The sequence below is a fragment of the Lepidothrix coronata genome, unplaced genomic scaffold (genome assembly GCF_001604755.1).
Source record: "Lepidothrix coronata isolate B3197 unplaced genomic scaffold, Lepidothrix_coronata-1.0 Scaffold85, whole genome shotgun sequence".
NCBI classification, from domain to species: Eukaryota; Metazoa; Chordata; class Aves; order Passeriformes; family Pipridae; genus Lepidothrix; species Lepidothrix coronata.
Genome location: NW_016690265.1, coordinates 2,361,954 through 2,383,179, shown reverse-complemented (window position 1 = coordinate 2,383,179; position 21,226 = coordinate 2,361,954). Strand labels below are relative to the sequence as shown.

At 48.0% G+C, this 21,226-nt stretch overlaps 1 protein-coding gene across 1 annotated transcript; it reads left to right on the top strand.

Annotated features, from left to right (window-relative positions):
• The first annotated feature begins 5,841 nt into the window (after window positions 1-5,841).
• Window positions 5,842-20,725, top strand: LOC108500145 (flocculation protein FLO11-like). Its single transcript, XM_017820733.1, has 9 exons — window positions 5,842-6,326; window positions 9,108-9,593; window positions 10,932-11,067; window positions 13,000-13,088; window positions 14,833-14,896; window positions 16,009-16,097; window positions 17,080-17,192; window positions 17,646-17,802; window positions 20,007-20,725. The coding sequence occupies exons 1-9, from the start codon at window positions 6,272-6,274 to the stop codon at window positions 20,156-20,158; spliced, it is 1,341 nt and encodes a 446-aa protein (XP_017676222.1). The 5' UTR covers window positions 5,842-6,271; the 3' UTR covers window positions 20,159-20,725.
• Window positions 20,726-21,226: the final 501 nt, after the last annotated feature.

Genomic DNA, 21,226 nt, shown 5'->3' with positions numbered 1-21,226 from the left:
TGGACTGACACTCGTCTTAATCAAGTTGTTCATTGTATTGACAGTTGAATCATTATACCACCAACCTGAGACCAAATGGCCAAATTGCACAATAATGTGTGTCCTTTTTAGATTTATGTTGCCATTACCTCTGTAGATGCATTTCAGAGTTGCTATTTCAAAGCTGACCTGTGCTGGTTTTGCTGGTTTAGGATATTTTTGAGTAGGAGATCTACTGAAATGCCGTCTCTTGCTCTCCGTGTGGCTTCAGTGAAAGCTGATGAACTTTGGGTGGTGTGCCTGTGGTTGGGTACTGTGCTGAGGCACTCGAGCCACAGCCAAGACCTGATGGCTCAAGGAAGAGGATCCATGCACAGGTTCTGTGGATTGCCCACGTGGTGTGGAAGTGTGGAATAAACTCTGGGGTTTTTTGACACTGCCTTTATCTGAATTAGAACAAGGGTGGCCTCTTAGTTTCAGAGTGCTGCAGGAGGTGGGTGTCTCTTGGTTTGGAGTTGGTGGTTTTGGGGGGGGTTGTTGTGGGTTTTGTTAGAAACTGTTTTCATGCTCAGATACCATCCCTAGAGTCTAGTTTATCCTGTGATGAGCATGAAGGTTTGTCTTGCAGTGTTGAGTTACGTGGTTGTGTGTGGCTGGCCTTACTCCAGTTTCCTTATGCACAGCCGTGTGACATGGCTGTGTTCCGCTTCCCTGCACTGGGGTGGTGCCAGACAGTGTCCGAGCTCACTCTTTATTGTGTCAGATCGACCTTATCAAATAGCTGGGAAGGGAATTCTGTTCCAGGTCAGCTGCTTTGGTAGAATGCTTGGGACAAAGCTTTGGGATAGACTGAGATGCGCTTTTTGTGATTTCATAGGGCACATGTTCCGTCAAGTGTTGCAGTATCCAGGTGTGTCACTGATACACTGTACATGAATAGGTATGTGCCAGTTCACCTGCCTGCTGAGACTGACCTGTGCCAAACTGGACCCAATTTTTTTGCCACTGAACACTCTGGGCAGTCTTAGCTGGTACCAGCACAGGGCTTTTAATGTTTAGGGTGTTGCTCTAATGCTAATCCTCAAATCTGACCATTGAGCAAGTTGAGACCCAGACCAACTTGTCAGATGCTGCCCTGTATTCCCAGTGCCTTTAGGCAGAGCTCAGAACATCCCAGACTCCACTCATCTCCCTGCCTGTGCAGGTGTGTGTGTGAACAGGCTCTCCTGAGAGCAGGAAAGGAAAGATAAGGCAAGAAGCAAAACCTGGTTATTCTAAAGTAGATGAGGTGACTTTATTTTCAGAATCAGCTGTGCTTCAAGACACTTGCATGGTACCATCCCTGGAATTGCTCAAGGCCAGGCTGGATGGAACTCTGAACAACCTGGTCTAGTGGAAGATGTCCCTGCCCATGACAGCGGGGTTGAAATGAGATGATCTTTAAGGTCCCTTCCAACCCAAAAAGTTTTGGGATTCTGTGACCTTTTCCTGAGGAACTTGGGGGGATTCCTTTACTTGGCTCTCAGAACATGGTTCCTGAGTAGCATTTGGTATTGGAAATACTGAGTCCTTCCTTGTGCAAATTTAATGGAAGCAGAAAACAATTGGTTTCTCAGAATGGTTGATTCAAACCCTCAGTAGCATGTAAGCTTGGTTCTAGTGCCTGACCAATCATTTGGTGTCACTGGAGTCCATAGTCTCTCCTTTTTCCTTTTCATCTTTCAATAAAAATTATTCTTACTGGCTGTTTCTTCACATGGGAAAGCTGGAGACACAAGCTCTCATGACTGGCCTTGTGCTAAAATTTTGTGTCATTGATCCAGAGCTGTTGGCCAGGTGGTGGGACCCAAGCTGTGCCTAAAGGAAAGGTTACCTCATGTTTCCTCCTTCCCTCCCCCAAAAGCTGCAGGCTGGGTTTGACCTGCATCCTTAACACTGGCTACAACCAAGGCACACTGCTCCATTTTGGAGCTTTTTCACATTTCAAAACCCTCTTTTTAACTGATAGGGACTAATTAAGAATTAAATGTTCAATGCTGCTTGTAAGAAAATAAATTTTTAGCCTCAGCTTGTGCGTTATAATGGTTGGATAAGCCATCAGATCCCTGCTGTTTGGCTAGTTTTACTCTTTTTTGAATTCCTTCTAAATCCAGGCACAGAAGAAACACTTTTTTTTTTTTTAAAAAAAAAGAAGAGGTTTGAGTTATTTCAAAGTGACTGCAATAACTGTTTTTTTTACCTTTTTTTTTTTTTTTTTTACTTAATTCCTTCAGCTCCCCTTTTGCGGGTTGTTATTCCAACTACACAACACTCATGACAGAGTTTTCTGCTGGTGCAGTTTGAGAAGGCAGCACCACCTCTTTTTTTGGGTTTCAGGGTTGGCTGGGGTGTGGCGCAGTGTCCTCTCTCTCCAGGGCTGTGGTGCCATCATGTGGCCGTTCGCTCCCGTACAGGTCTCGGTGTCCGGAGCACAAAAAAGTGTCCCTCCAGGAACGCCGGCGGCTTCTGCTTGCTTTTTTCTTTCTTACCCGTGTTGGAGTGTCTTGGCCCCTTCTTGGGCACGGGGCTGTTGGATCTGTGTTCCTAAAGCCTTGCGTGCCTGTCCTGTTTTATGGGAGTCAACTTGCATACCTTGAAATAACGTTGCATCTAAAAGGGGATTCTGGATTCCCAGTTGCTTCCCAGCACAACCCATGGGGGTAATGATGCATCCCAGGAATGCTTCAGTGCTTTTTCTTTTTTTTTTTTTTTTTATTTTTTTATTTGTCTGCAGAGGAGGAAGTGATACCTGCTGGCTGGTACCTCTTCTGTTCACAGCCAGGTTTGGGTATGACTCGCAAGCTTCATTGCTTGAAGAAAAGTTGTTTTCCAAGAAAAGCTCCTGTCAGAATCCACCTTAAAGTTTGTCTTGAATATCTCGCTCTTTCCCAGGCAGCAGCTGCAGCCCAGCCCTTCAGGTTCTAGCTCAGCAGTAGGGTGTGGATTACCAAAGGACCATGGTCTGGTCAAATAGCTGGATACAGCACACCAGTTTTTTCCTCAGAGTACTGGGAACAAGGTGGTTCTGCAGTATCTAGCCTGGCTTGGAGCATGGCAGTCATTTGGCACTAGAACAGGTTTGTAGTGGCTGCGTAGCTCAGAAATCCGAGTCTGCCCTCGGTAGGTAAAATCTCTAATGGCACATCTTTTGCTGGCTCACTTTGGATGCTGATGTGGTTCTGGGGAGCCCTGGACAACAGCTGTGCTCCCCAGGCTGGGCAACACAGGGGAGTTGGTACAAACTGCTGGAGTGTCTGAGCCTGATGCCGTGTTCTTGGGAGAAACATCACTGCTTCTGCCTCTGCCCTGTAAGTTCTGAGGGTGGAGGGCAGTGTCTGGTTTATCTGGGGACACAAGGTTCACCATCCATGGAGGAGCAACAGAACTGACAAGCAGAGGGCCCTGTGCCAGCCCAGGACATCGCTTTTGATCAGCCATAACACTGCTTTTTATTCTCTGTGAGCCAACTAGCAAAAGCATTTAATCTCAACAGAGACAGTCCAGGGTGGGTCAGGAGTTTACAAATTTATCTGTTTGTACTTCTTTGCCCTGAAGTGACATCAGGCTTTTCCTGTTGGAAGAGTATTTCCAACTTGGTAAAATAATTGAGAAGAAAGCAGCTTGCCTCTCCTCTCCACTGGGCTCTGGTAGCTTATCCAGAAAGGGAGCTCTGAGGGCACAGGAAGGGGGTTTAATATGCAATTTCCCTTTCTCTTCCACATGTCGGGCTGAAACTTGCCAGTGAAAGTACTGCCACATCCAGTTCTGAAGTGCTTTTCCAGTGTGTGTGTAGTGGCTGCTCGGGAAGAATGTGACTTTCTTCTGGGACTTGGGGGTGTAGGAAGGTTCCCCACAAACAAGGGGTGCAGTTTGTGGTATGGAGAGGACTACTGATCTGCTGTCAGCTCCCTAAGCAGGATCCATCTCAGTGGGTAGTTGCTGGCAGTGTTGTACCCATGTGTGAGGCTGCTGCATCCTGCAGTGGTGCTTCTCTGGAAGTTGCCCACCACTGCAGAGCCTCAGCCCACTGAAGGATGGATGGCCCCACACAGGTCTGGGTGGAACAGGTTGTTGTGTTATTTACACAGACTGAGATCAAACACCCTGTGCAGAGACTTGTAAAACCTATAAAGCTTGTTGAGAGCTCTCCCACCTGCAGGGAAGGGTCAGCCCTCCACTCCTGCCTTACCCAGAGCCATTGGAGCAGCATCTCTGTGAGAGGCTGCCAGGGCTGAGTGCTGGGCCTGGGGCTGTGTCCTTGAGTCTGATGTTTTACTTGCTGGCAGTAACCAGCTCAGGTTAAGGTTCTGTCTGACAGTGGGAAGTGTTATAGGTAAACTGAGACTTAGGTTAAAATATAGCAGCAAAAATTTATTAAAGACTTATATAAATTGCAAATAAGCAAATCAGCACGCTGGGCTGCTGGGGAGACCCCTTGCTCCACACACAGCCAGCAAAGCAGTGGGCAAAACCAGTATTTTTTATACTATTGTCAATTCCCTTCCCATAGTCACTTGTTATCCTTCTATTGGATCCGAGTTCGCAAGCCTGGTTCTGGTTGGTTCTTTTGCAGGCTCGCTTTTAGTTGCCAGGTACTTCCCCATCCATAGTCTTAGGTAATTTTTAGTCCTTGAGGCCTACTGTGTGAGTCTCTTCCAGATGTCCATCTTGGATACTTTTTATCGTCTTCGTTCTTGACCCTTTGATCCTTGTCCTTCCCTTCGTTACTTTAAGCGTACACTTTTAGACAATATACAAAAGACTTATTCAGTAAGACATAACAACTTGTTTTGTCAGCTTCGAAACTGCAGCTGCAGGACTATCAGCTTATAGTACTGACAGATTAATTGCCCATTCTGTAATTTACAATCCACCGGCCTTAACAGAACCTTGATTACAAAAACATATATATGAATATAACATGCAGTACTATTAAAAGAGTAAATTACTACAACTATTACTACTTCTAATTCGATGAGTAAATTATTTTACTACTACTAATCTATTACAGAAGCCTTGTCACTGCCTTGCCTGTGCCTACCCAAACTGGTGATACCAGACTGGAGGAGGCTGCCCTGTCTCCCTGCACCTGCCACGAGGCAGGTCAGCACCAACAGACTGTCACTGCTGGAGACAGGAGGATGAGAAACTGTCCCTGGTCCCAAATTGACACAACCTGGGCCACTGTGAGGAAAGCTTGAGGGATTGTGTTAGAGCACACTAATTCTTGGCTCACCATGTTGGGTCCTAGTGAGGATCTTGGAGCACAGAGGACATGGGCTACACATGACAGTGATCACATGATCTGCTCATGGAACTTGGGGTGTGTGGAACATCCACAATCCTACATGAGTAGCCAGCTGTTCCCTGAATTTGGGGGAAGATGTGACATGTGAGATGTGGCATTTGGCTGTCTGCTAAAGGAAATCCTCTCTCACAGGGGAGGTTTGGCAATGCTGATTGCTAAATGATGGGGCACAGTGAAAGGGGGGGATCTCTCAAAGCAGGGCTGTGAGGTGAGGAAAACATGGGGACATCTGTGTCCCGAACCGGCACAGCAAGCAGTATGGCCAGTGGATAACATGTGGAAATTGTGTGGGGCCTTTCTAAACTTTAAGCCTTCACCTCAAAATCATCATCATCAGGATCCTCAACAACTTGATGCATCGAACCGGACACGTTGGGGTCAGCGAGGGGGGAGTGAAATGCTGATTTGGAAAGCTCTGTGCTCACCAGAGGCTGCATTCTGGTTATGGCCTTGTGGTCTTAGTTAAAATGGGAGCTGCTCTGAACTGGGGACTCTCCTGGGGTTGTTTTTCTTGTTCTTCTTCTTACAGGAAATCTCGTGTGTCTACAAAATGAAATCCTCTCACTTGACGAGGTCACAGGGTGCTGGCCCGCAGCCAGGCGCGGGGTTCCTCCACTGCTCTGCCCGTTCCTCCCTGTGAGCCCATCGCTTCCTCCCGGACACTCCTCCTGCATGAATTTCTGCACGCTGCGAGGAGAGGCCTGGATCTGCTCTTCTCAGTGTCCAGTTTGTGCTATGCTTTGAGAGGGCCAGTATCGTCTTAAGACCTGCTGCAGTCTCCGAATATAAACCCCCCTTTGTTGGGGAGAGGTTGACTTGACTGAGCCACATGATCAGAGTCAGGTGACAAAATTGGGCATGAAAGCAGAGGAGAATGAGCAGTTGGGTGAGGGCATGAGCTGCTGATCTTGCCTTTTGACAAGCTGCGTTACTGCTCAGGGAAAAATGAGTGCCTGGCCCTCTCCTCTGCTTTGGAGCTTGACCACAGCGTGTTTAACAGGTAAGTCCTCCCGACGTGGAGTTCCTCTTTGCAGGCTGAGCACGGAGCTGGGTAAAGCCATAATGGGATTGTGAAAGCACTGGGCTTCACTGAGTCGGGGTGCTGCAGCTGGCAGGGCAAGGGGGGAAGGCAGGAAAGGAAGTAAGTGTTAAATGATAGGCAGTGTTGGAAGTGGGGTGAATATGGTAAATGTGAAACCTTGCTTTTATAAGAAGAAAAAAAAAAAGGAAAAATAGAGCTGTATTACTCTGCGTATTGAGGACTTGCAGGGGCCTTTTCGTGGCTTTATCTTAAACCCTAAGGAACAGGATGCCTGCCTGTAGGGTGGGAAGGATCACCTCTGTAACCTTCCCTGACGTCCCCAAGGCTATTTGAGGCATCACACGTGAAATGACCAATCCTTCAAGTATCCCTGGAGGTACTTTGGTTGATTCACAGTGCTCCTAAAAAAAAAAAGGCTCTAGAAATCAAAATTGCTGCTCCCTGGAATAGGCAATATAAGAGCAGGACAGAAAATGGTTTGTCTTGTGAAGCTGAGTTTGTTTGAGTATTGTTTTTTCACACCTGTGACACTATAACTCGTAAAACAAACCCACACACTTTATTAGATGCTCAAAACTAGTTTTTTTCAGTCGGCTGACTTCTTTTTTTTCTCCAGAAGTTGTTAAAAATAATGTAAAAAGTGCTGGCTACTGAAGGCTATTGATGGCTACTGAAGTTTTGCAAGCAACTCTTTACTGTTTTAGTAAAGAAATTACTATCAAAGAGTATTTTCAGTTAAAGAAACAATGCATCTTAACAGTACCACCATTTAACACCAGAACCAACCAAAGAGTGAAAGCTTACATATTCAACTAAAAACCCAAACAACAACAAAATTCACCTAGTTAATGGCAGTCCAAGGTGTTCAAACCCCTGCAGAGTCTCTGACTGGCAGAGTAGGTAGGGCTGCTCTGTGGGAGATCAGACTGTGATCCCAGCAGTCTGGGAGGTTTTTCCGGGAAAACTGGACAGTGACTTAGTGGTAGTGTTTACCATTAGTTTAATGAATCTCGGGGCTGACTCAGTTCATCGCCAGAGGCAAGGAAATAGCAGCAGACTGGCTTCAGCCCTTAAGGCAGGGGAGTCAGATGACAGGAATTGTGCACCTCAGTCCTGGGTGGAGGCATGGCCACAGTAGATGTATCCTCTCTGGGCACTGTGGGGCTGCTCTTCCTGCCTAGGACCAATGCTGGCACTTCCAGGTCACTTGGATTTGAGCCTGGGGCAGATCAATATCCCACAAAATGATCTCTGCTTTAGGGCTACAGCAAAAAAGTGGGCAGTGGCCCAGACAGCTGGGTGTTCATCTGCTTTACTCAGTAGTTGCACAAAGATGGGCTTTAGCACTTGGTGAAGCACAAAGCAGGCATTTCAACAGGAGGGAGCATTCCCATCAAGCTCTCTCCATGTGATCTCAACTTTCTAAGGACTCTTTTGTCCAGTGTCCTGATCTTGCTGTAGAAATTTAACTGGAGTTACCATCAGCTTGGTCTGCATGTTGTTGTTCATACCATGGTGGTTCTAAGCACTGGTACCTGCAGTGCCTGGCCTTGCATGGTGTGGACAAAGTTGAGAGACAAATCAAAGGCTGGGGGTGAAGCAGGGTTGGGGAAAAGCCTTCAGGGACTGTGGGTCTGCAGCTGCCTGGCCCTTGTGCTGTCACCCCTCTTCTCACCTTCCTCAACCTACATCCCCCTGTTGGGTGTCAGCTGCAGTTTTGGAGCTTCTTGAAACCCGTAAACTGATTTCTTAAGACGTTCCTTTTGCTTTCCATGCCAAGGGGCACCCAGTTGTGTGGGGGTTTAGCACATGTGTGCTGGTTGGAAGAGCATGTTCACATGGTATCAGCCCTGGTCTCATACTGGTGCTGTATAAGGTTGGATGTTTTCAGAAGCTGCAGTTACTACTAAGTAAATCCCTGCCCTGAGTTCCTGACCCCAGCTGATGGGGCTGACTGACCTCAGTTGCTGTGGCAGGAGCTGCCTGTTTTGGTTCTGCTTTGCTTCCTTTGCTTAGTACCACACTACTAAAGTAAAAACCAAGCTGTTTAATTTCATGGGTCTCTCCTCTGTTCAGAAACTGGAATATGTCCCCTATGCCTGTGACAAGGGATGACTTCCATGAGCAGAAGACATTTCAGTCCACCACATATCATGGCAAAACAACTTGAGCTGCAGTAACACCTCCTTTCTCTGCAGATTACAGCTATACTCTCTCTAGTGGGGGATTTCAGAATCAAAGCAAGTCTTGGCCTGCAGGTTCCCTTCTGGCTACTGGATATATCTCTAGACAGCTTTTAAAGATCCCAAACCCATGACTTTTCTTGGCTGATCCATTTAAGGGAGAAGGGATGAAACAGCCAGCTACTTGACAAGCATCTTAAATCAGATTGTCATGAGCTCTCAGTGTAAAATGTCTCAAGGAGCTAACCAAACTGAGTGTTTCTGGCAGTTCTCACACCCTTCTATCTGGGAGAGTCAGGCCTCCTGGACATTGGCATCTACTTAGTTTGTGGCCTCATGGACCCATTAATTTAGCTCCTTGGTAAGTCTCTTGTGTGCCAGGGATGCTCAGATGCTGACTCAGATCCTTGCTCTGTAGTGAATCACAGCAGATGGGAGCTCCTGGATGTCAGACAAGGACACATGGTTTAAGTAGTTGATAAAGACCTAATGGGAAGCCACCGACCGAGGGAGAACAATAATTTTGCCACTTCTTATGTTTTTTTTCTTCTCTTAGGTATTGCTTTAGGCCAGACAATCAGCACTGAGGTTTCTATTGCATCAACACCAGTGCCTCCCAGTACAACCAGCACTGAGGTCCCTATTGCATCAAGCCCAGCATCTCCCAGTGCAAGCACCACTGCAACCTCTGCTCCCCCAGCTGCCACTGCGACCCTCCCGGCTGGATTGGCATCAACCACTGCAAACCTTGTATCGTCCACAGCAGCTCCATCTGCTGATCCAAGCACCATAACCCCTGCTCAGGCTCTGCCCACCACCACAGATGTGACCATCCTCAGCTCTGGCAGCACAGCTGCCTCTCGAGTATCTACAGGACCAGTGGGTGCATCTACTGGTGCCCCAACGTCCCCTCCAGGAGTGGCCACGTCTCCCGGGGTCCCGTCGGCAGCTCCGTCCCTCACCACCCCTCAGCCCTCCAACTGCAGCAGAGTGAACGTGACAGCCTGTTCCCACTGCCCCCCAGGGACATTCCCCAATGAAGGTAAGAGTCCCTGCTCACCCTGGATCCCATGTGAGATGGAAAAGTGACTTGTCAGGGGAGGTGACACCAGCACGTGTTCTTATGTTGGAAACTTGGACAGGCAGCAGGAGAGGGAGATAATTCATCGCACCTTTCTGACATTAAAGACTTGGTCTTCTCTGGCCTTGTGCTCTTGGTCTTCCCAAGGCTTCCCAGTGGGATGACAAAGCAGTAGGATTGTGGCACAAAATGTAACACAAGTGTAACTTGATTTATCAGGAGAAAGATGTTATTTTTAGATACAGTGCCAAATACTGTATTTGGTCAAAGGTCAGCTTCCAGCTGCCTTGAATGTTTGAAAGAGAATCTCTGCTATAGAAACAGCCTTTTCCCTTGGGCTTGAGAAAATACTTGATCAACCTCTGTTGTGGTCGGGAGTGCATAATATTACCTTTTCCAGAAGTTATTTATGTTGTAACATGGTTGGGTTTTGTTTTCAAACACAACTACCCCACAAAAAATATCTCAAAAAACCCCAAAAACAAAAACAAAAAACCACCACCACCAAAAAAGAATTCTCTAAAATAAAATCCATGTACTTTTTGCTTACACCCCCCCCCCACTGCTGCAGGGCACTTTCAAAAAGGGGAGTAAGCAGCTCTGATGTTTAGGGTGAATCTGCAGAGGACAGGAGTTAATTCCCAGCTCCCTCGTGTGCAGAATATTCATTCACAGGGTCTCCTCTTGCCTGTGCTTGATTGTGCACCACCCAGGACTGGCTCCTGCAAGCAGTGGGATGGCAGGTCTGACATGTTCAGCTACAGCAAATCCCTCCCAATTACTCTGCATGGTTTGGATTTGTTTTGAGAAGCAGAGAGGGATAGAGTTTGCCTGGTGGGAATGCCATGGTACCTGTGCTCAGAGAAAAGCTGTTACTGCTTAAGGTATATCCTCTGCTCCAGGGTTTTACTCATCAGTTCTGCTTCCTGCAAGCTTAAATTATCAGTAATTCAAAGGTTTGGGTTTTCTTGGGATTTTTTTATTTGTGTGTTGGAGGAAAAACAAGGAAAATGTTCCTGTCCCCTCAAATTAAAGGAGGAAAAAGCAGTGACCTTAACTACTGGAAATCCGCATTAATAGACTTGACACCTTAGATCATCTTAGAGCTGTTCTTCAGCTTGCTAATGATGCACAGCAGCATAATTAGCATTAATATTGCAGTTCCTACATTCTGAGGGTGCCTTGCCAGAGGGGCTGCATCCCAACCCTTCTGTGTTCATGGCAGTGACCCCTCCTGACGAGCACAGGGCTTTCACTCAAGTCTTGCAGCCCTGATCCTGACTTTTTGTTCCAATTTAGGCACCTTGAGTTGCTCATGCTGTGCAGGGGGCTCGTGCACAGACCCCAGTGCCTGCAGCTCCTGCCCACCAGGCCACTACCAGCCCCAAAGTGGGCAACCATCCTGCCTGCCCTGCCCACAGGGGTCTTACACCAGGTAAGTGACTGAGCCCCTGGGCATGGTGGGAGGTGGATGCTATTCCTCAAAACACTTCCCAGCTGGCTAAATCTCCTCCTTTGGGCTATAGGAAGAGTGCTGCAAGGGTTGTTTCTCATAGGCTAAATTCTCCTCATCAGGAAACCTTGGTGTGGATATCCTGCTGCTGAGGGCTGCCCAGTGGCTGCTCCATCCCTCTGCAGGCTGCCCTTTTATACCCCCATGGTCTTTTGTGTGTACTAGGGGGAAACACGTCTGTGTTGTGATGAGGGGACACTTGGGAGCGAGGTCTGGGTTCATCTTCTCATCTTTTCTCTAGGATATTTCTGGCCAGTGGGCTCTATCTCTGTGCTTTGCTTGAGTATTTTCTCAGTCCCTGTTTTCTTGCCCCCAAGGGATCTCATTACATTTAAGTTGCTGGCATCTAAAGCAATATCCTCAGCTGACAGGGTGTGGAAAAGCTGACAAGACATCCCAGACAGAAACTCTGCCTTGCAGTCTCACCAGGCTGCCTCATCCACTTGTACATCATGCTGTACAAGTCCTCTGGCTGCAGGGACATGTGGATGTGCTGCTCTCCCCATTTTCCATCAGGTTTTCCCTTGTCTGCAACCAGTGGGTTCTGTCCCTCAGGTGGTTGCAAGGACAGAAGGGGTGGTGAGAGCTTCCTAGGACAGTGTCCATCACAGAGCAGCTCCATTCGGATCAGTCCTGGGGAGGGGGAACAAATTCTGCAGGGAAGAGTGACCCAACCGTGCAGTTTGTTTGCAGCAGCCCCTGAATTTGGGGTGACAGCATCCTCCCCCTTCTTGCAGTTTGTGCTGTGAGGACCTACCTTAAAAATTTACACCCAGATTGCTTTAAAAAAACAACCAGGAGCAGTCCCCAGGGCACCACACAGCTGCTGCTGTCGGGATGTGGGAGAGGGCAACACGGAGCCAGGGACCAGAGAGGGTCAGGGAGTGGTGTTGGGTCTGTGTGTGCCAGAGCAGGGACATGGATATGGGGGATATGGAGACTGGGGGTTCTGGGGGTGCAGTGTGTGCATGGCCATCTCTGTGGCAGCTGTCTGGGCCTTGGGGCTGCGACGGGATCATTTAACATTTTTGTGGTATTTGGAGAATCCAGCCTCCCCGGAGCTTTGAGCAGCTCTGGCTGGCACGGGCCCTGTGTTGGTTTGTTTTAAGCAAAGCATTTGCTCTGTTTCCAACTGATTTTTGTTTTGGTTTGGTTTTTTTTCTGCAAATCTCAGTCAGCCCGGGGGTTTCTGAAGGAATTAAAGAGCACATCCTTTTTTTCCTCCAAAGCATCCCTGAGAATGTTAACAAATTCTTATACCCCCATGCTTGTTGTGGGGGGTTTGGCTCTGTCAGTGATGAATGTAATAGCTTCCTCTTTCCCTGCCTTTCCCTCATTTCCTCCCCCTCCTCCTAGAGGTCTAACATGTTGCATCCCCTTTCCTACAGTCCCTGTTATTTAAGGTCAGGGCTCTCTCACACGTCACTGCCTGTGGTTTAGCTTCTGATTTCCAACAATGGAGCAGCTCTTCTTGAAATGGCTGATGGATGCTGAACAGCAAACACCTTTCCAATTCCATTTAATATTCAAATGTGGATTCAAGAGTCTGACTATAAACCAAGGGTTTTAAGCCTGGCCACAATGTATTCTTCAAGACCTTCAATTCAGGCCTTCCCTTTCCATGTAGCTCACAGGTACAGGGCATCTCTAATGTTAATAATACAGGAATATTTTTTTTTCAACGGACCTTTAACATTCAGGCCAGTTCACAGTAACGTTTTTCTGCCTGAACTCCTGCTTTATAATGACTCTATTTCTAGACTTGTCAGTGTTGTGCTCTGCTCTCTCCTCTCCAAGCAGATAGAGGCTCGGGTGACCTAAAATAGCATTCCCCTCTGCTCCCTTCTCTCCCAGCTTCCCAAGGAGCACCGTGTGCCTTCCCTGCCCTCCTGGCCATTTTGCTGATGAGTCTGGGGCTGCAGCCTGCAGAGCATGTGAACAAGGTAGGCTTTGGTCTGTATTCAACCCAAATGCATTTTCATCAGGCTACCCGATGCTTTTTCCCAGGGCCAGACGCAATTACCAGGTAACTTAAAAGCACCGAAGTGTAAACAGGTTATTTTGTTCAGGCTAAAAATAACACAGCAGATCCCTTCCCATTCTGCTATTGACATTTTTATGAAAATGAAAAGAACAGGTCTTGGAGTCAAGCTTGTGTTTCCAACAAGCTAATGCTAACACTGCAATGAAAATCAGGAAAGGAGGTTTATGAAATTCAGTTATAGCACAAGGGGGAGGGGTGTGTCAGGAAAATAAAGTATTCCTCCATTTTTAATGGCAAAGATGAGTCTAAATCATCTTTGCTTTCACTTAGGCAATCTTCTGCAGCCTGAGTATTAAGTGTAATGCTCTCCTTATTTCCCAGGTGTTAAAACTGGAGTTTCAGTGAGGTGCTTTGCACCTGGGTGATGCCACACGAGCCTGGTACAATGTGTTTGCAGATGAGGTAACAGCGTGTGCAGAACAGAACAGCATTTACTTATGCCTAATTAACACATGCAGTGCAACAGCTATTCTGCACTAGAATGGGGTGCTGCTCGAACATGCACAGCTGTTCTTTGGAAAATCCTCCCACTGAACCATTGGGTTGGTACCTAAACCTTGGCTGTCACTTGCTAATTTAAGGAGGAACAAAGTCTGACTGGTGACAGCGAGGAGGTCTGTCACTCCCTTTACTCAGCAGATTTTGAACACTGTGTTAGGTCACAAGGGAGTCTGTGGGGGTGGCCCCTAAATCCTGCAATTATAAATGTAAAAATATCCTTTTTCCCTGCAGGGAGAGGGAGGTGGGTTTGGTTTGATCCTGCTCTGCTGCAGCCCCTGCTGTTTGGTGCAAATCTGTGTGGATTTGAGGCAGATCTTACCCACACTGCTTTCAGCTCCTCTCTGAACGTTAGTTTTGTCCAGTGTGGCCCCACGGCCGTGATAATTTTTGTGCATCATCAGGTTCCTTCCCAAAACCTCCTGAATTCCCAAGTGCTGTTCTCCTGGCTTTCCTGCTGGTGTGGCAGGACTCACAACTTGGGTCCTGCCAGCCCCTGCCCACACCACGGCCACTTAGGGGCACTTCACTCCTTGTTGTGCCTTGGGAAGGGTCAGTATGTGTCCTCCTGCCCATGAGGGTCCTCATGGTGCAGGGAAGAAGGGGGGGTGAGTAGCTAATTCCTGCACCAGCAGAGCCATCCTGGTTGGTGGGTCTTGTGTCCTTCCCCTTGGGGGCAACGAGATGCACCCCAGACTTCCTGGGATGAGGGAACTCCTGGAAGGGCTGGGGTGACCAGAGGGATTTCCCCAGGTCAGAGGCTTGCTCCAGCTGAATAACCCAGGAGATGGCACTGGGATTACCTATTCCAGCTTCATTCCAGTTCAACCTGTGGTGCTGGGAAGGGTTACAGATCTCTCTGTCTCCCTGGTGAGGTTTTGAACGTGAGTGACACCAGGGCAATCTGCCTGATCCCCCCATGCATCCCTTAGCATGGAAGAGGGCAGTAGGGAACTTCTATTGCTCTTTCAGAGCTTTTGACAAATAGAACCCCAAATATCCTGAATTAGCCCATGAAATGCCACCTGAAGCATGTTGTGGGGATTTATTTTGTTGCTTGTAAAACGGAGATGAGCAAATACACAACAATGTGTGGCAGTGATGTGGAGGCAAGACCCTGAAAGCCTTACTTTGCTCTTTTTCAGGTTATTTTAGCTCCAAGCAAAACTCATCTTTTTGTCTTCCTTGCCTGCCGGGATCATTTTGCAAGTAAGAAGCCTCCTGGGACACCGGCTCTCAGGCAGACAGGGAGAGGGGTGTTTCTTTTGGCCACTGAGCTGCAACCACCAGTGCAGTGGCCATCTCCACTTCAGCTGTGGAGATGTTAGTGCTGATCCTGGTGAGGGAGGGATGGTACAATGAGGGGAGGATCCTGGCTGGATGCAGAAGTCCTCTGGGATGAGGTGGCAGAGAATCAGCTCACAACCTGCCTTCCCCATTCCCACTTTCCATCATCACTGTGTTTCATGGGCACTGCACACCCCTGGGATAAGACTGATACTGGCACAGAGATGGAGCTGAGAGTTGCTCTGGGCTTTGCAGGTCGAAACTGAGCCAGTAGTTTGTTTATCCTGAATCAGGGTGAGCAGAAGGCAGTGGAAAAAGTACCCTGGCTGAGCTGTCACCCTGGGGTGGGAGGGAAAACCTGAGGGAGGTCCTGGTGGGTACCTCATGATGGGCCTTGACCTACTGCGTAGGGATGCCTGCACAGGGGTTGGGGTGTTTATGTCCAAAGCAGGAGAATTGGCATATGGATACTTACCTTCCTTCTGATTTCCCTTGAGCTCATTTGTCCTATGTTATGCAGCAGGTCTCTGCTGAACCCTGCTTAAATTGCCATGGGACTTAACCCAGGGCTTAACCAGCTGTATTGCAGGTCTAGCCAAGTTCTAACCAGTTCCAGCCAAGGAATGCCAGATAAGGCAAAGTGACTTCTGGGATAGCAAGTTCTTACAGGTTTCATTCAAATAAGCAGTCAGAGAGGACAGAAATGCCATCATGTGCCCAGCCCTAGTTAGACATGTGTCCAAGGCCAGGCTGGATGGGGCTTTGAGCAACCTGGTCTAGCGGGAGGTGTTCCAGTTGGCATTAGATAATCTTTAAGGTCCCTTCCAACCCAGACCATTCTAGGAATCTATGGTTGCATGCAAGGAACTGCACTGGAGACAGACACTGTGGATGCCCATAAAATGGGAAAAGCTTAATTCCCGATAGACCCTGGACAGTCCAGGCTATACATTCATAAGAGCTGGCTTTTGTGGGCTGGGCTGGCCTTGGAAGTGCTTGTCCTACAGCATGTCCTGCCTCCTCTCCCCTCCCAGCACCACCAGCTGCACGGCCTGTCTGCCTTGTCCTGGGGGGCAAGAGGCTCCTCGGGAGGCGTCGGAGGACTGTGTGCCCTGCCAGCCAGGTAACTCTGCAGCGAGGGTGAGGCTGGGCTATCCTGTCTGGGAACACATGGCTTCACTGCCAGTGGAAGTGGCTTATTCCTGAGACTCCTCCCATTGGACCTGGAGGCTGTGTCTCCCTGCCCTGGCTGGCGTCTGCAGAGCAAAGCAGTGAGGGCTGGTGCTGGGGCGTTTGACTTGCTGGTGGAGGCTGTGCCTGTGCCAGACCTTCCTGCCGAGGTTAATGGCTTGGAGGAGGGCTGGCCCCTGGCACGCCAGGGCACCCAAAGCCAGGCTGGATACGTAGTTCTGGCTAAAAAGCATCTTCATCAGTGGTGGTGGCTTTGCTGAGGAAAGCACAGAAGGGGGGATGCTCTGCACTGGCAGCAGCCTGGGGCAAAGGGGACAGTCAGAGAGGGGATGTGAGGACACGGCCCTGCGGGAGGGCAGAGCGCTCCAGGCACCCCCAGTGGCCATGGCCAGCCTCCACTTTGGACACAGCACCAGGGGTTTCTTGTAACCAAGTTTTAAACGTGCAGAAAACCATTTACCGCTTTGAGACTTGGAACTTCTGTGACCCATAGTCCCACAAAGCTTAGGAAACAAGCTGTGCTTTGAACTGTGCTCAGCAACTTTCAAACAGCTGGAAAAGATGTTTGAATCCAGAACTGGAGTGGATGAAACACTGGTGACCTCCAGCTCCAACCTCCCATCTGCTTTAAAGCCAGAGCTCACAACTAAATCCTTCCCCCACCTACTCCTACTCACACCTACTGTTTGCCAAGGTCTGACCCCAGATATTCTTTAGTCCCTCTGTCCCTGTTTGTTCTGTTCTGCCCCTTTGCCACTGACCCAGGACCAAAGGCCAGGCTCAGTTTTTGTTATGCACATAAGTCTTTAATGCTCTTTCTCCTTGTGGCTTTGAAAACTAAATCATCCATATGCAATGGCAAAGGTCCTGGGGTCTAGTCCCAGATCTTAATTTTGCACTTATTTGCTCTTTAGGTACATTCAAAGGTCCAAATGACAGCAGGTGCAAGGTCTGCAGGACGGGAGAATACCAATTACAGCGGGGCAAGGAGAGCTGTGACCTGTGCCCAGAGAATCATTACTGCCCTGTGAGTCCCCATCAGCTGGTGGAATAGCCTGGGTTAACAATAGAGCTGTCCCATGACAAACCAAATACACTTCAATTAACATTTTTTTTTAATCTGAGCTTCTTTCTTTTTTTTTAAACAGACAGAGCCCTGATGGAGGGAGATGGTTAAAATTATGACACCAGGAGGGTGGTTTTTTGCTACCCCTGGAGCTGCCCACTCTCCCTGGGCCATCAGGGGATGGTGTGTCCATTAATGAGGGGGTTGATGTATGGACTTGCTGCGTAATGACACCTTCTGCTCTTCCCCTACTCTAACACCACAGGGGCAGACAGGCTGAATTTAACGACAGCAGGTTCATTTTTTGGTTATTTTTCTTCTGGGTTTTTTTTTTCAATGCTACAGTGTCACCTCCCTTTGCACTAGTTACCTTCTGCAGTTTGCTGGTGCTGAGTTACTTCTTCTCTTGGGCAGAGCCCAGACGTGAACCCGGTCAAGTGCCCTCCTGACGCCTTCTGCCCCCGGGGCAGCACAGAGCCGACCTACTGCATGGAGCTCTTCCTATACAAGGCAGGGGACTCCTGCCAGCTGACCCCTGTGATGATTGTTCTCCTGGCCACCTTCTCTGCAGGTGAGCATCAGTCTTCTCTGTCCTGTGGTAAAACTAGACACCCCTCTGCAGCTGGGCACCTTTCTGTTAAACCGAGTATTCTCTGGATGGTGTATTTCGTGTTTCTGGGAATCTGGATTTCTAATGAAAGTCTTTCTGGCTGCTTTCAAGGCCAGTGATAATCCTTTCCCTGTTGATATGTGTTAACAGCTGTACTTTTTCTGGAGTAAGGCTGAATGCTTGTTGTCTGTCCCTGGGAAGCAGGTGTGCATATGGACCCCACATCAGGAATTTCTTGACTGCCCAAAAGTAGGAAATAAGGCCAATTTCCTTTTGGTATGAGACTTTGCTTCCTGAAAGCATTTCTGCCTTAACTTCTGCCACAGCATCCAGCAGGACTGGGGGCTGCCAGCTCATGCTCTGTTGCTTGTATTGATGCTATAGTGCATCTTGTAACCAGCAGAATGAGACAGCCAGCACCTTCTGAGTGTGGGGAGCATCCCTCATCCCAAGTGCCACCTGCTGGAATTACCTCACTAGGGCAAGCCAATGCATGGATGAGCTTTTCTGCTGGGAAGCTGCACCATGAACAATCATTCCAAGACAATGTATTTGCATTTGTAGTCTTAGCAAAGGGAAAAAGAGAGTTCTGTTGGTTTTAATCAATGTTGAGGGGAGGTTTAATTGGAGAGTCATGATGAAAATGGGCAACTATTACTGCTATGGATTGCAAAAAGAGCAGATGAGGAAGCTGGGAAGAGGGATTTGTCTCCCGTGCCCTGGCAAATGAAGAGAAATTCTTAAGTGTCACTTAACGCTACCAGAGAAAAAAGTCTTGTGTCAAGAGAGATAAGTCACAGAGATGAGTAAGCCATCAGAGGATAAGGAATATCCAATAACCCTCATATCCATGGCTTTCTGTGTTTCAAGTGTGTGTTATGTACCTCCTGAAGACCCATTCTCCACTCAGCTCACTGTTGTTAAAAGGCAGGGGGAGATAAAATAGATGTGCTGTTCCCCACAGTGAGCAAAGCTCCTTCTCCAACAATAAAGCAGCGAAAGTCCCCATCAAACTCCCCTCCTGGCAGCTAAGGAGAGGACTCCATGGATACATAGAGGAGACAAGGACAGCAGGATCTGGAGAAGCTCTAACAGCACTGGCTGACTGCTTGTCTCCCAAGAGCTGAAATGCCTGGTGGGAGCAGATGAGGGTTGTTCTCACAAGCTGTGGCTCGGAGCCATGTGAAAGCTCCTCTACTGACCCCTATCCCCCTCATGCCAGGCTGTAGTCCAAAAATCTGCCAGATGCCATTTGAAGCGAATATTAATTTGAAAAAGTAGATTAAAATGAAGTGTATGAAAAGCCCGTCCACAGAGGGCCACAATGGCCCATTAACCAGCATTTCTGATAAACAAGTCCGAGGGTGAGAGAACAGCATTCCCCAGCGCAGTCCCGCCTCTCCCAGAGCTTGCTACAAGGAGGGGGAAAGGAAACAGCCCACACAGGAAAACACGAGTATTTCATGGCTGGTCTCACAGATCAAGTGTTTAGCATGAGACTGTCTGCTCATGCAGCCTAAATTTGGGCATATTTGTCTGGCCATATTGCATCGCAGCGACAGATCTGTGCTCTTCTGTTCAGATCAATTTTCTCTGATGATGCTTCTGCCAGAAACAAATGAACAGAATGTCGCAGTACTTGAGATTTGCCAATTATTTCCATGTCTATGCCCAATCTAAAAGTAATTTTTCCTGACAGCCCTGATGATCTCAGTCTAGACTCAAAAGTTAATCTAGGTTAGTTACTTCTTGTGCCTCACTGTGAGCGCTGCTCAGAGCAAACTGATTTCTCAACAAGAGTCTTTGGTGGGATCTGCAGCGGATAGGATGCCAAGTAGAAAAGAACAGTTCCGTGGAGCAGAAAGCTAATGGGAGTAGGAAAGCAAGTTCCTGAAGTATTTCATTAAAACCTGCCATTATTCCCTGCAGCTTCCAGAGCAAAGCTGAAATGCCGGAGCATTTATTATTATTGCTAAATAAACCTTTTTTTGGTGGTTTATTTTGAGGGGTTTTTTGGGAGTGTGTGGGAAAGGCAGAGTACGAAGGAGAAAAAACCCTTATGTTACTGGAAGAGAATATCTGGGTTGGGAAGCCTCAGAGCAAACATCACCTGATGCTTTCTTTACCTTCCCATCTGAGAATGACTACTATTCCTCTCTTTCCAGGTGGAATCTTTGTTATCTTTCTAATAATTCTGAGAAGGCGGCAAGACCCTGGCAGGAAATCACTGAAGTCTCTGTTGCTGCCCCGAGGCTCAGGACGACACTCGACTTATGGGGGCATGGAGCACACAGAACCAGTCTATGCTGGGTGGTAGCACAGGACAGGCCACCAGCAGGCACCTGCCTTTCTTTTGCCTGGGGCAAAACAGATGTGTGTGTGTATGGGCAAGGTGTCTAACCACAAGCAACTTATTTCTGTATAGGCAAAATAAGTGCTGAGAAATAAAACTCAGTTTTTGAGTTGTGGCTGCTTGTGCGAACCAACCCAGCTGCCTGCTCTGCCACACTGGCCTGATGTGTTCCCCTTTCAATTCCTGGCTTCATTCACAAGTAAATACTTTCCTCCTTTCCCAGGGGGGAAAAAAACCCAAACAGAAGCAAACAATTATGCCTCTCTCTCCATTTCAATAGTCAGCTCAACAGAGTGAGGACTGACCGCTCCAGTTATTGAAGTTCCTGTGACACAACACTCCCTTCCACCCGAGCGTGAATTAACATGAATGTGCTTCTTTTTACTAATATGTCATTTGTATTTTTTTTCTCATTATCAAATGGGTAAGTCAAGGGAAGGAAAAAGCTTTCCCTTTTCTCTCAGCTGTGGGCAAACGTGCAACTAAAATAACAGTTGATTTTGGGACAAATACATCTCTTTTGTTTCCTGCTGTAAGGTGGTCCTTCATACTAGAGCTACAAAAGCAACTCAAAGGGAGCAGCATGGTGCAGGCACAGAAAATGCCTTGCAGATTTTTGCATGCTGAGGAGATGGGCCTTTATGAGACCCATTCCCTAAATGCACATGCAAAGTTCCTTCCCTGGTCCTGGACACTTGATTCATCCCCCACCCATGAGAGCAGCAGGTCTGGTTTCCACCTGTTTGCTCTGCCACTCCAAGCCTTTTCCTGTGCACCCAGCCCAGTTTAACCATCTTGTTAAACTGATGTGATTTGTGTTTTACAGGGATGATTTCAAAGTGTGTAGTTGGGTGACTCTTCTCTTTTTAAACTTACTTTTGCTGTATTTTCCCTACTGTGCTTTTTCTCAGTGATGTTTGGTCAGTGCCCCAGGCACTCAGAAATGCCATTGACTGTACTGGAGTCAGGTTCAACTCCATGAAACCAGTACCTGGGGCCTCTTAACCTTCCCACCTTCCTTTTCCTCCTACA

What these genes read in the sequence shown, in the direction of transcription:
- LOC108500145 (XM_017820733.1), top strand. Translation starts at nt 6,272, where the DNA reads ATGAGTGCCTGGCCCTCTCCTCTGCTTTGGAGCTTGACCACAGCGTGT. An exon ending in AGGGACATTCCCCAATGAAG is followed by an intron (nt 9,594 to 10,931) that starts GTAAGAGTCCCT and finishes GTTCCAATTTAG; the next exon opens with GCACCTTGAGTTGCTCATGC. An exon ending in CTGCCGGGATCATTTTGCAA is followed by an intron (nt 14,897 to 16,008) that starts GTAAGAAGCCTC and finishes CTCCCCTCCCAG; the next exon opens with CACCACCAGCTGCACGGCCT.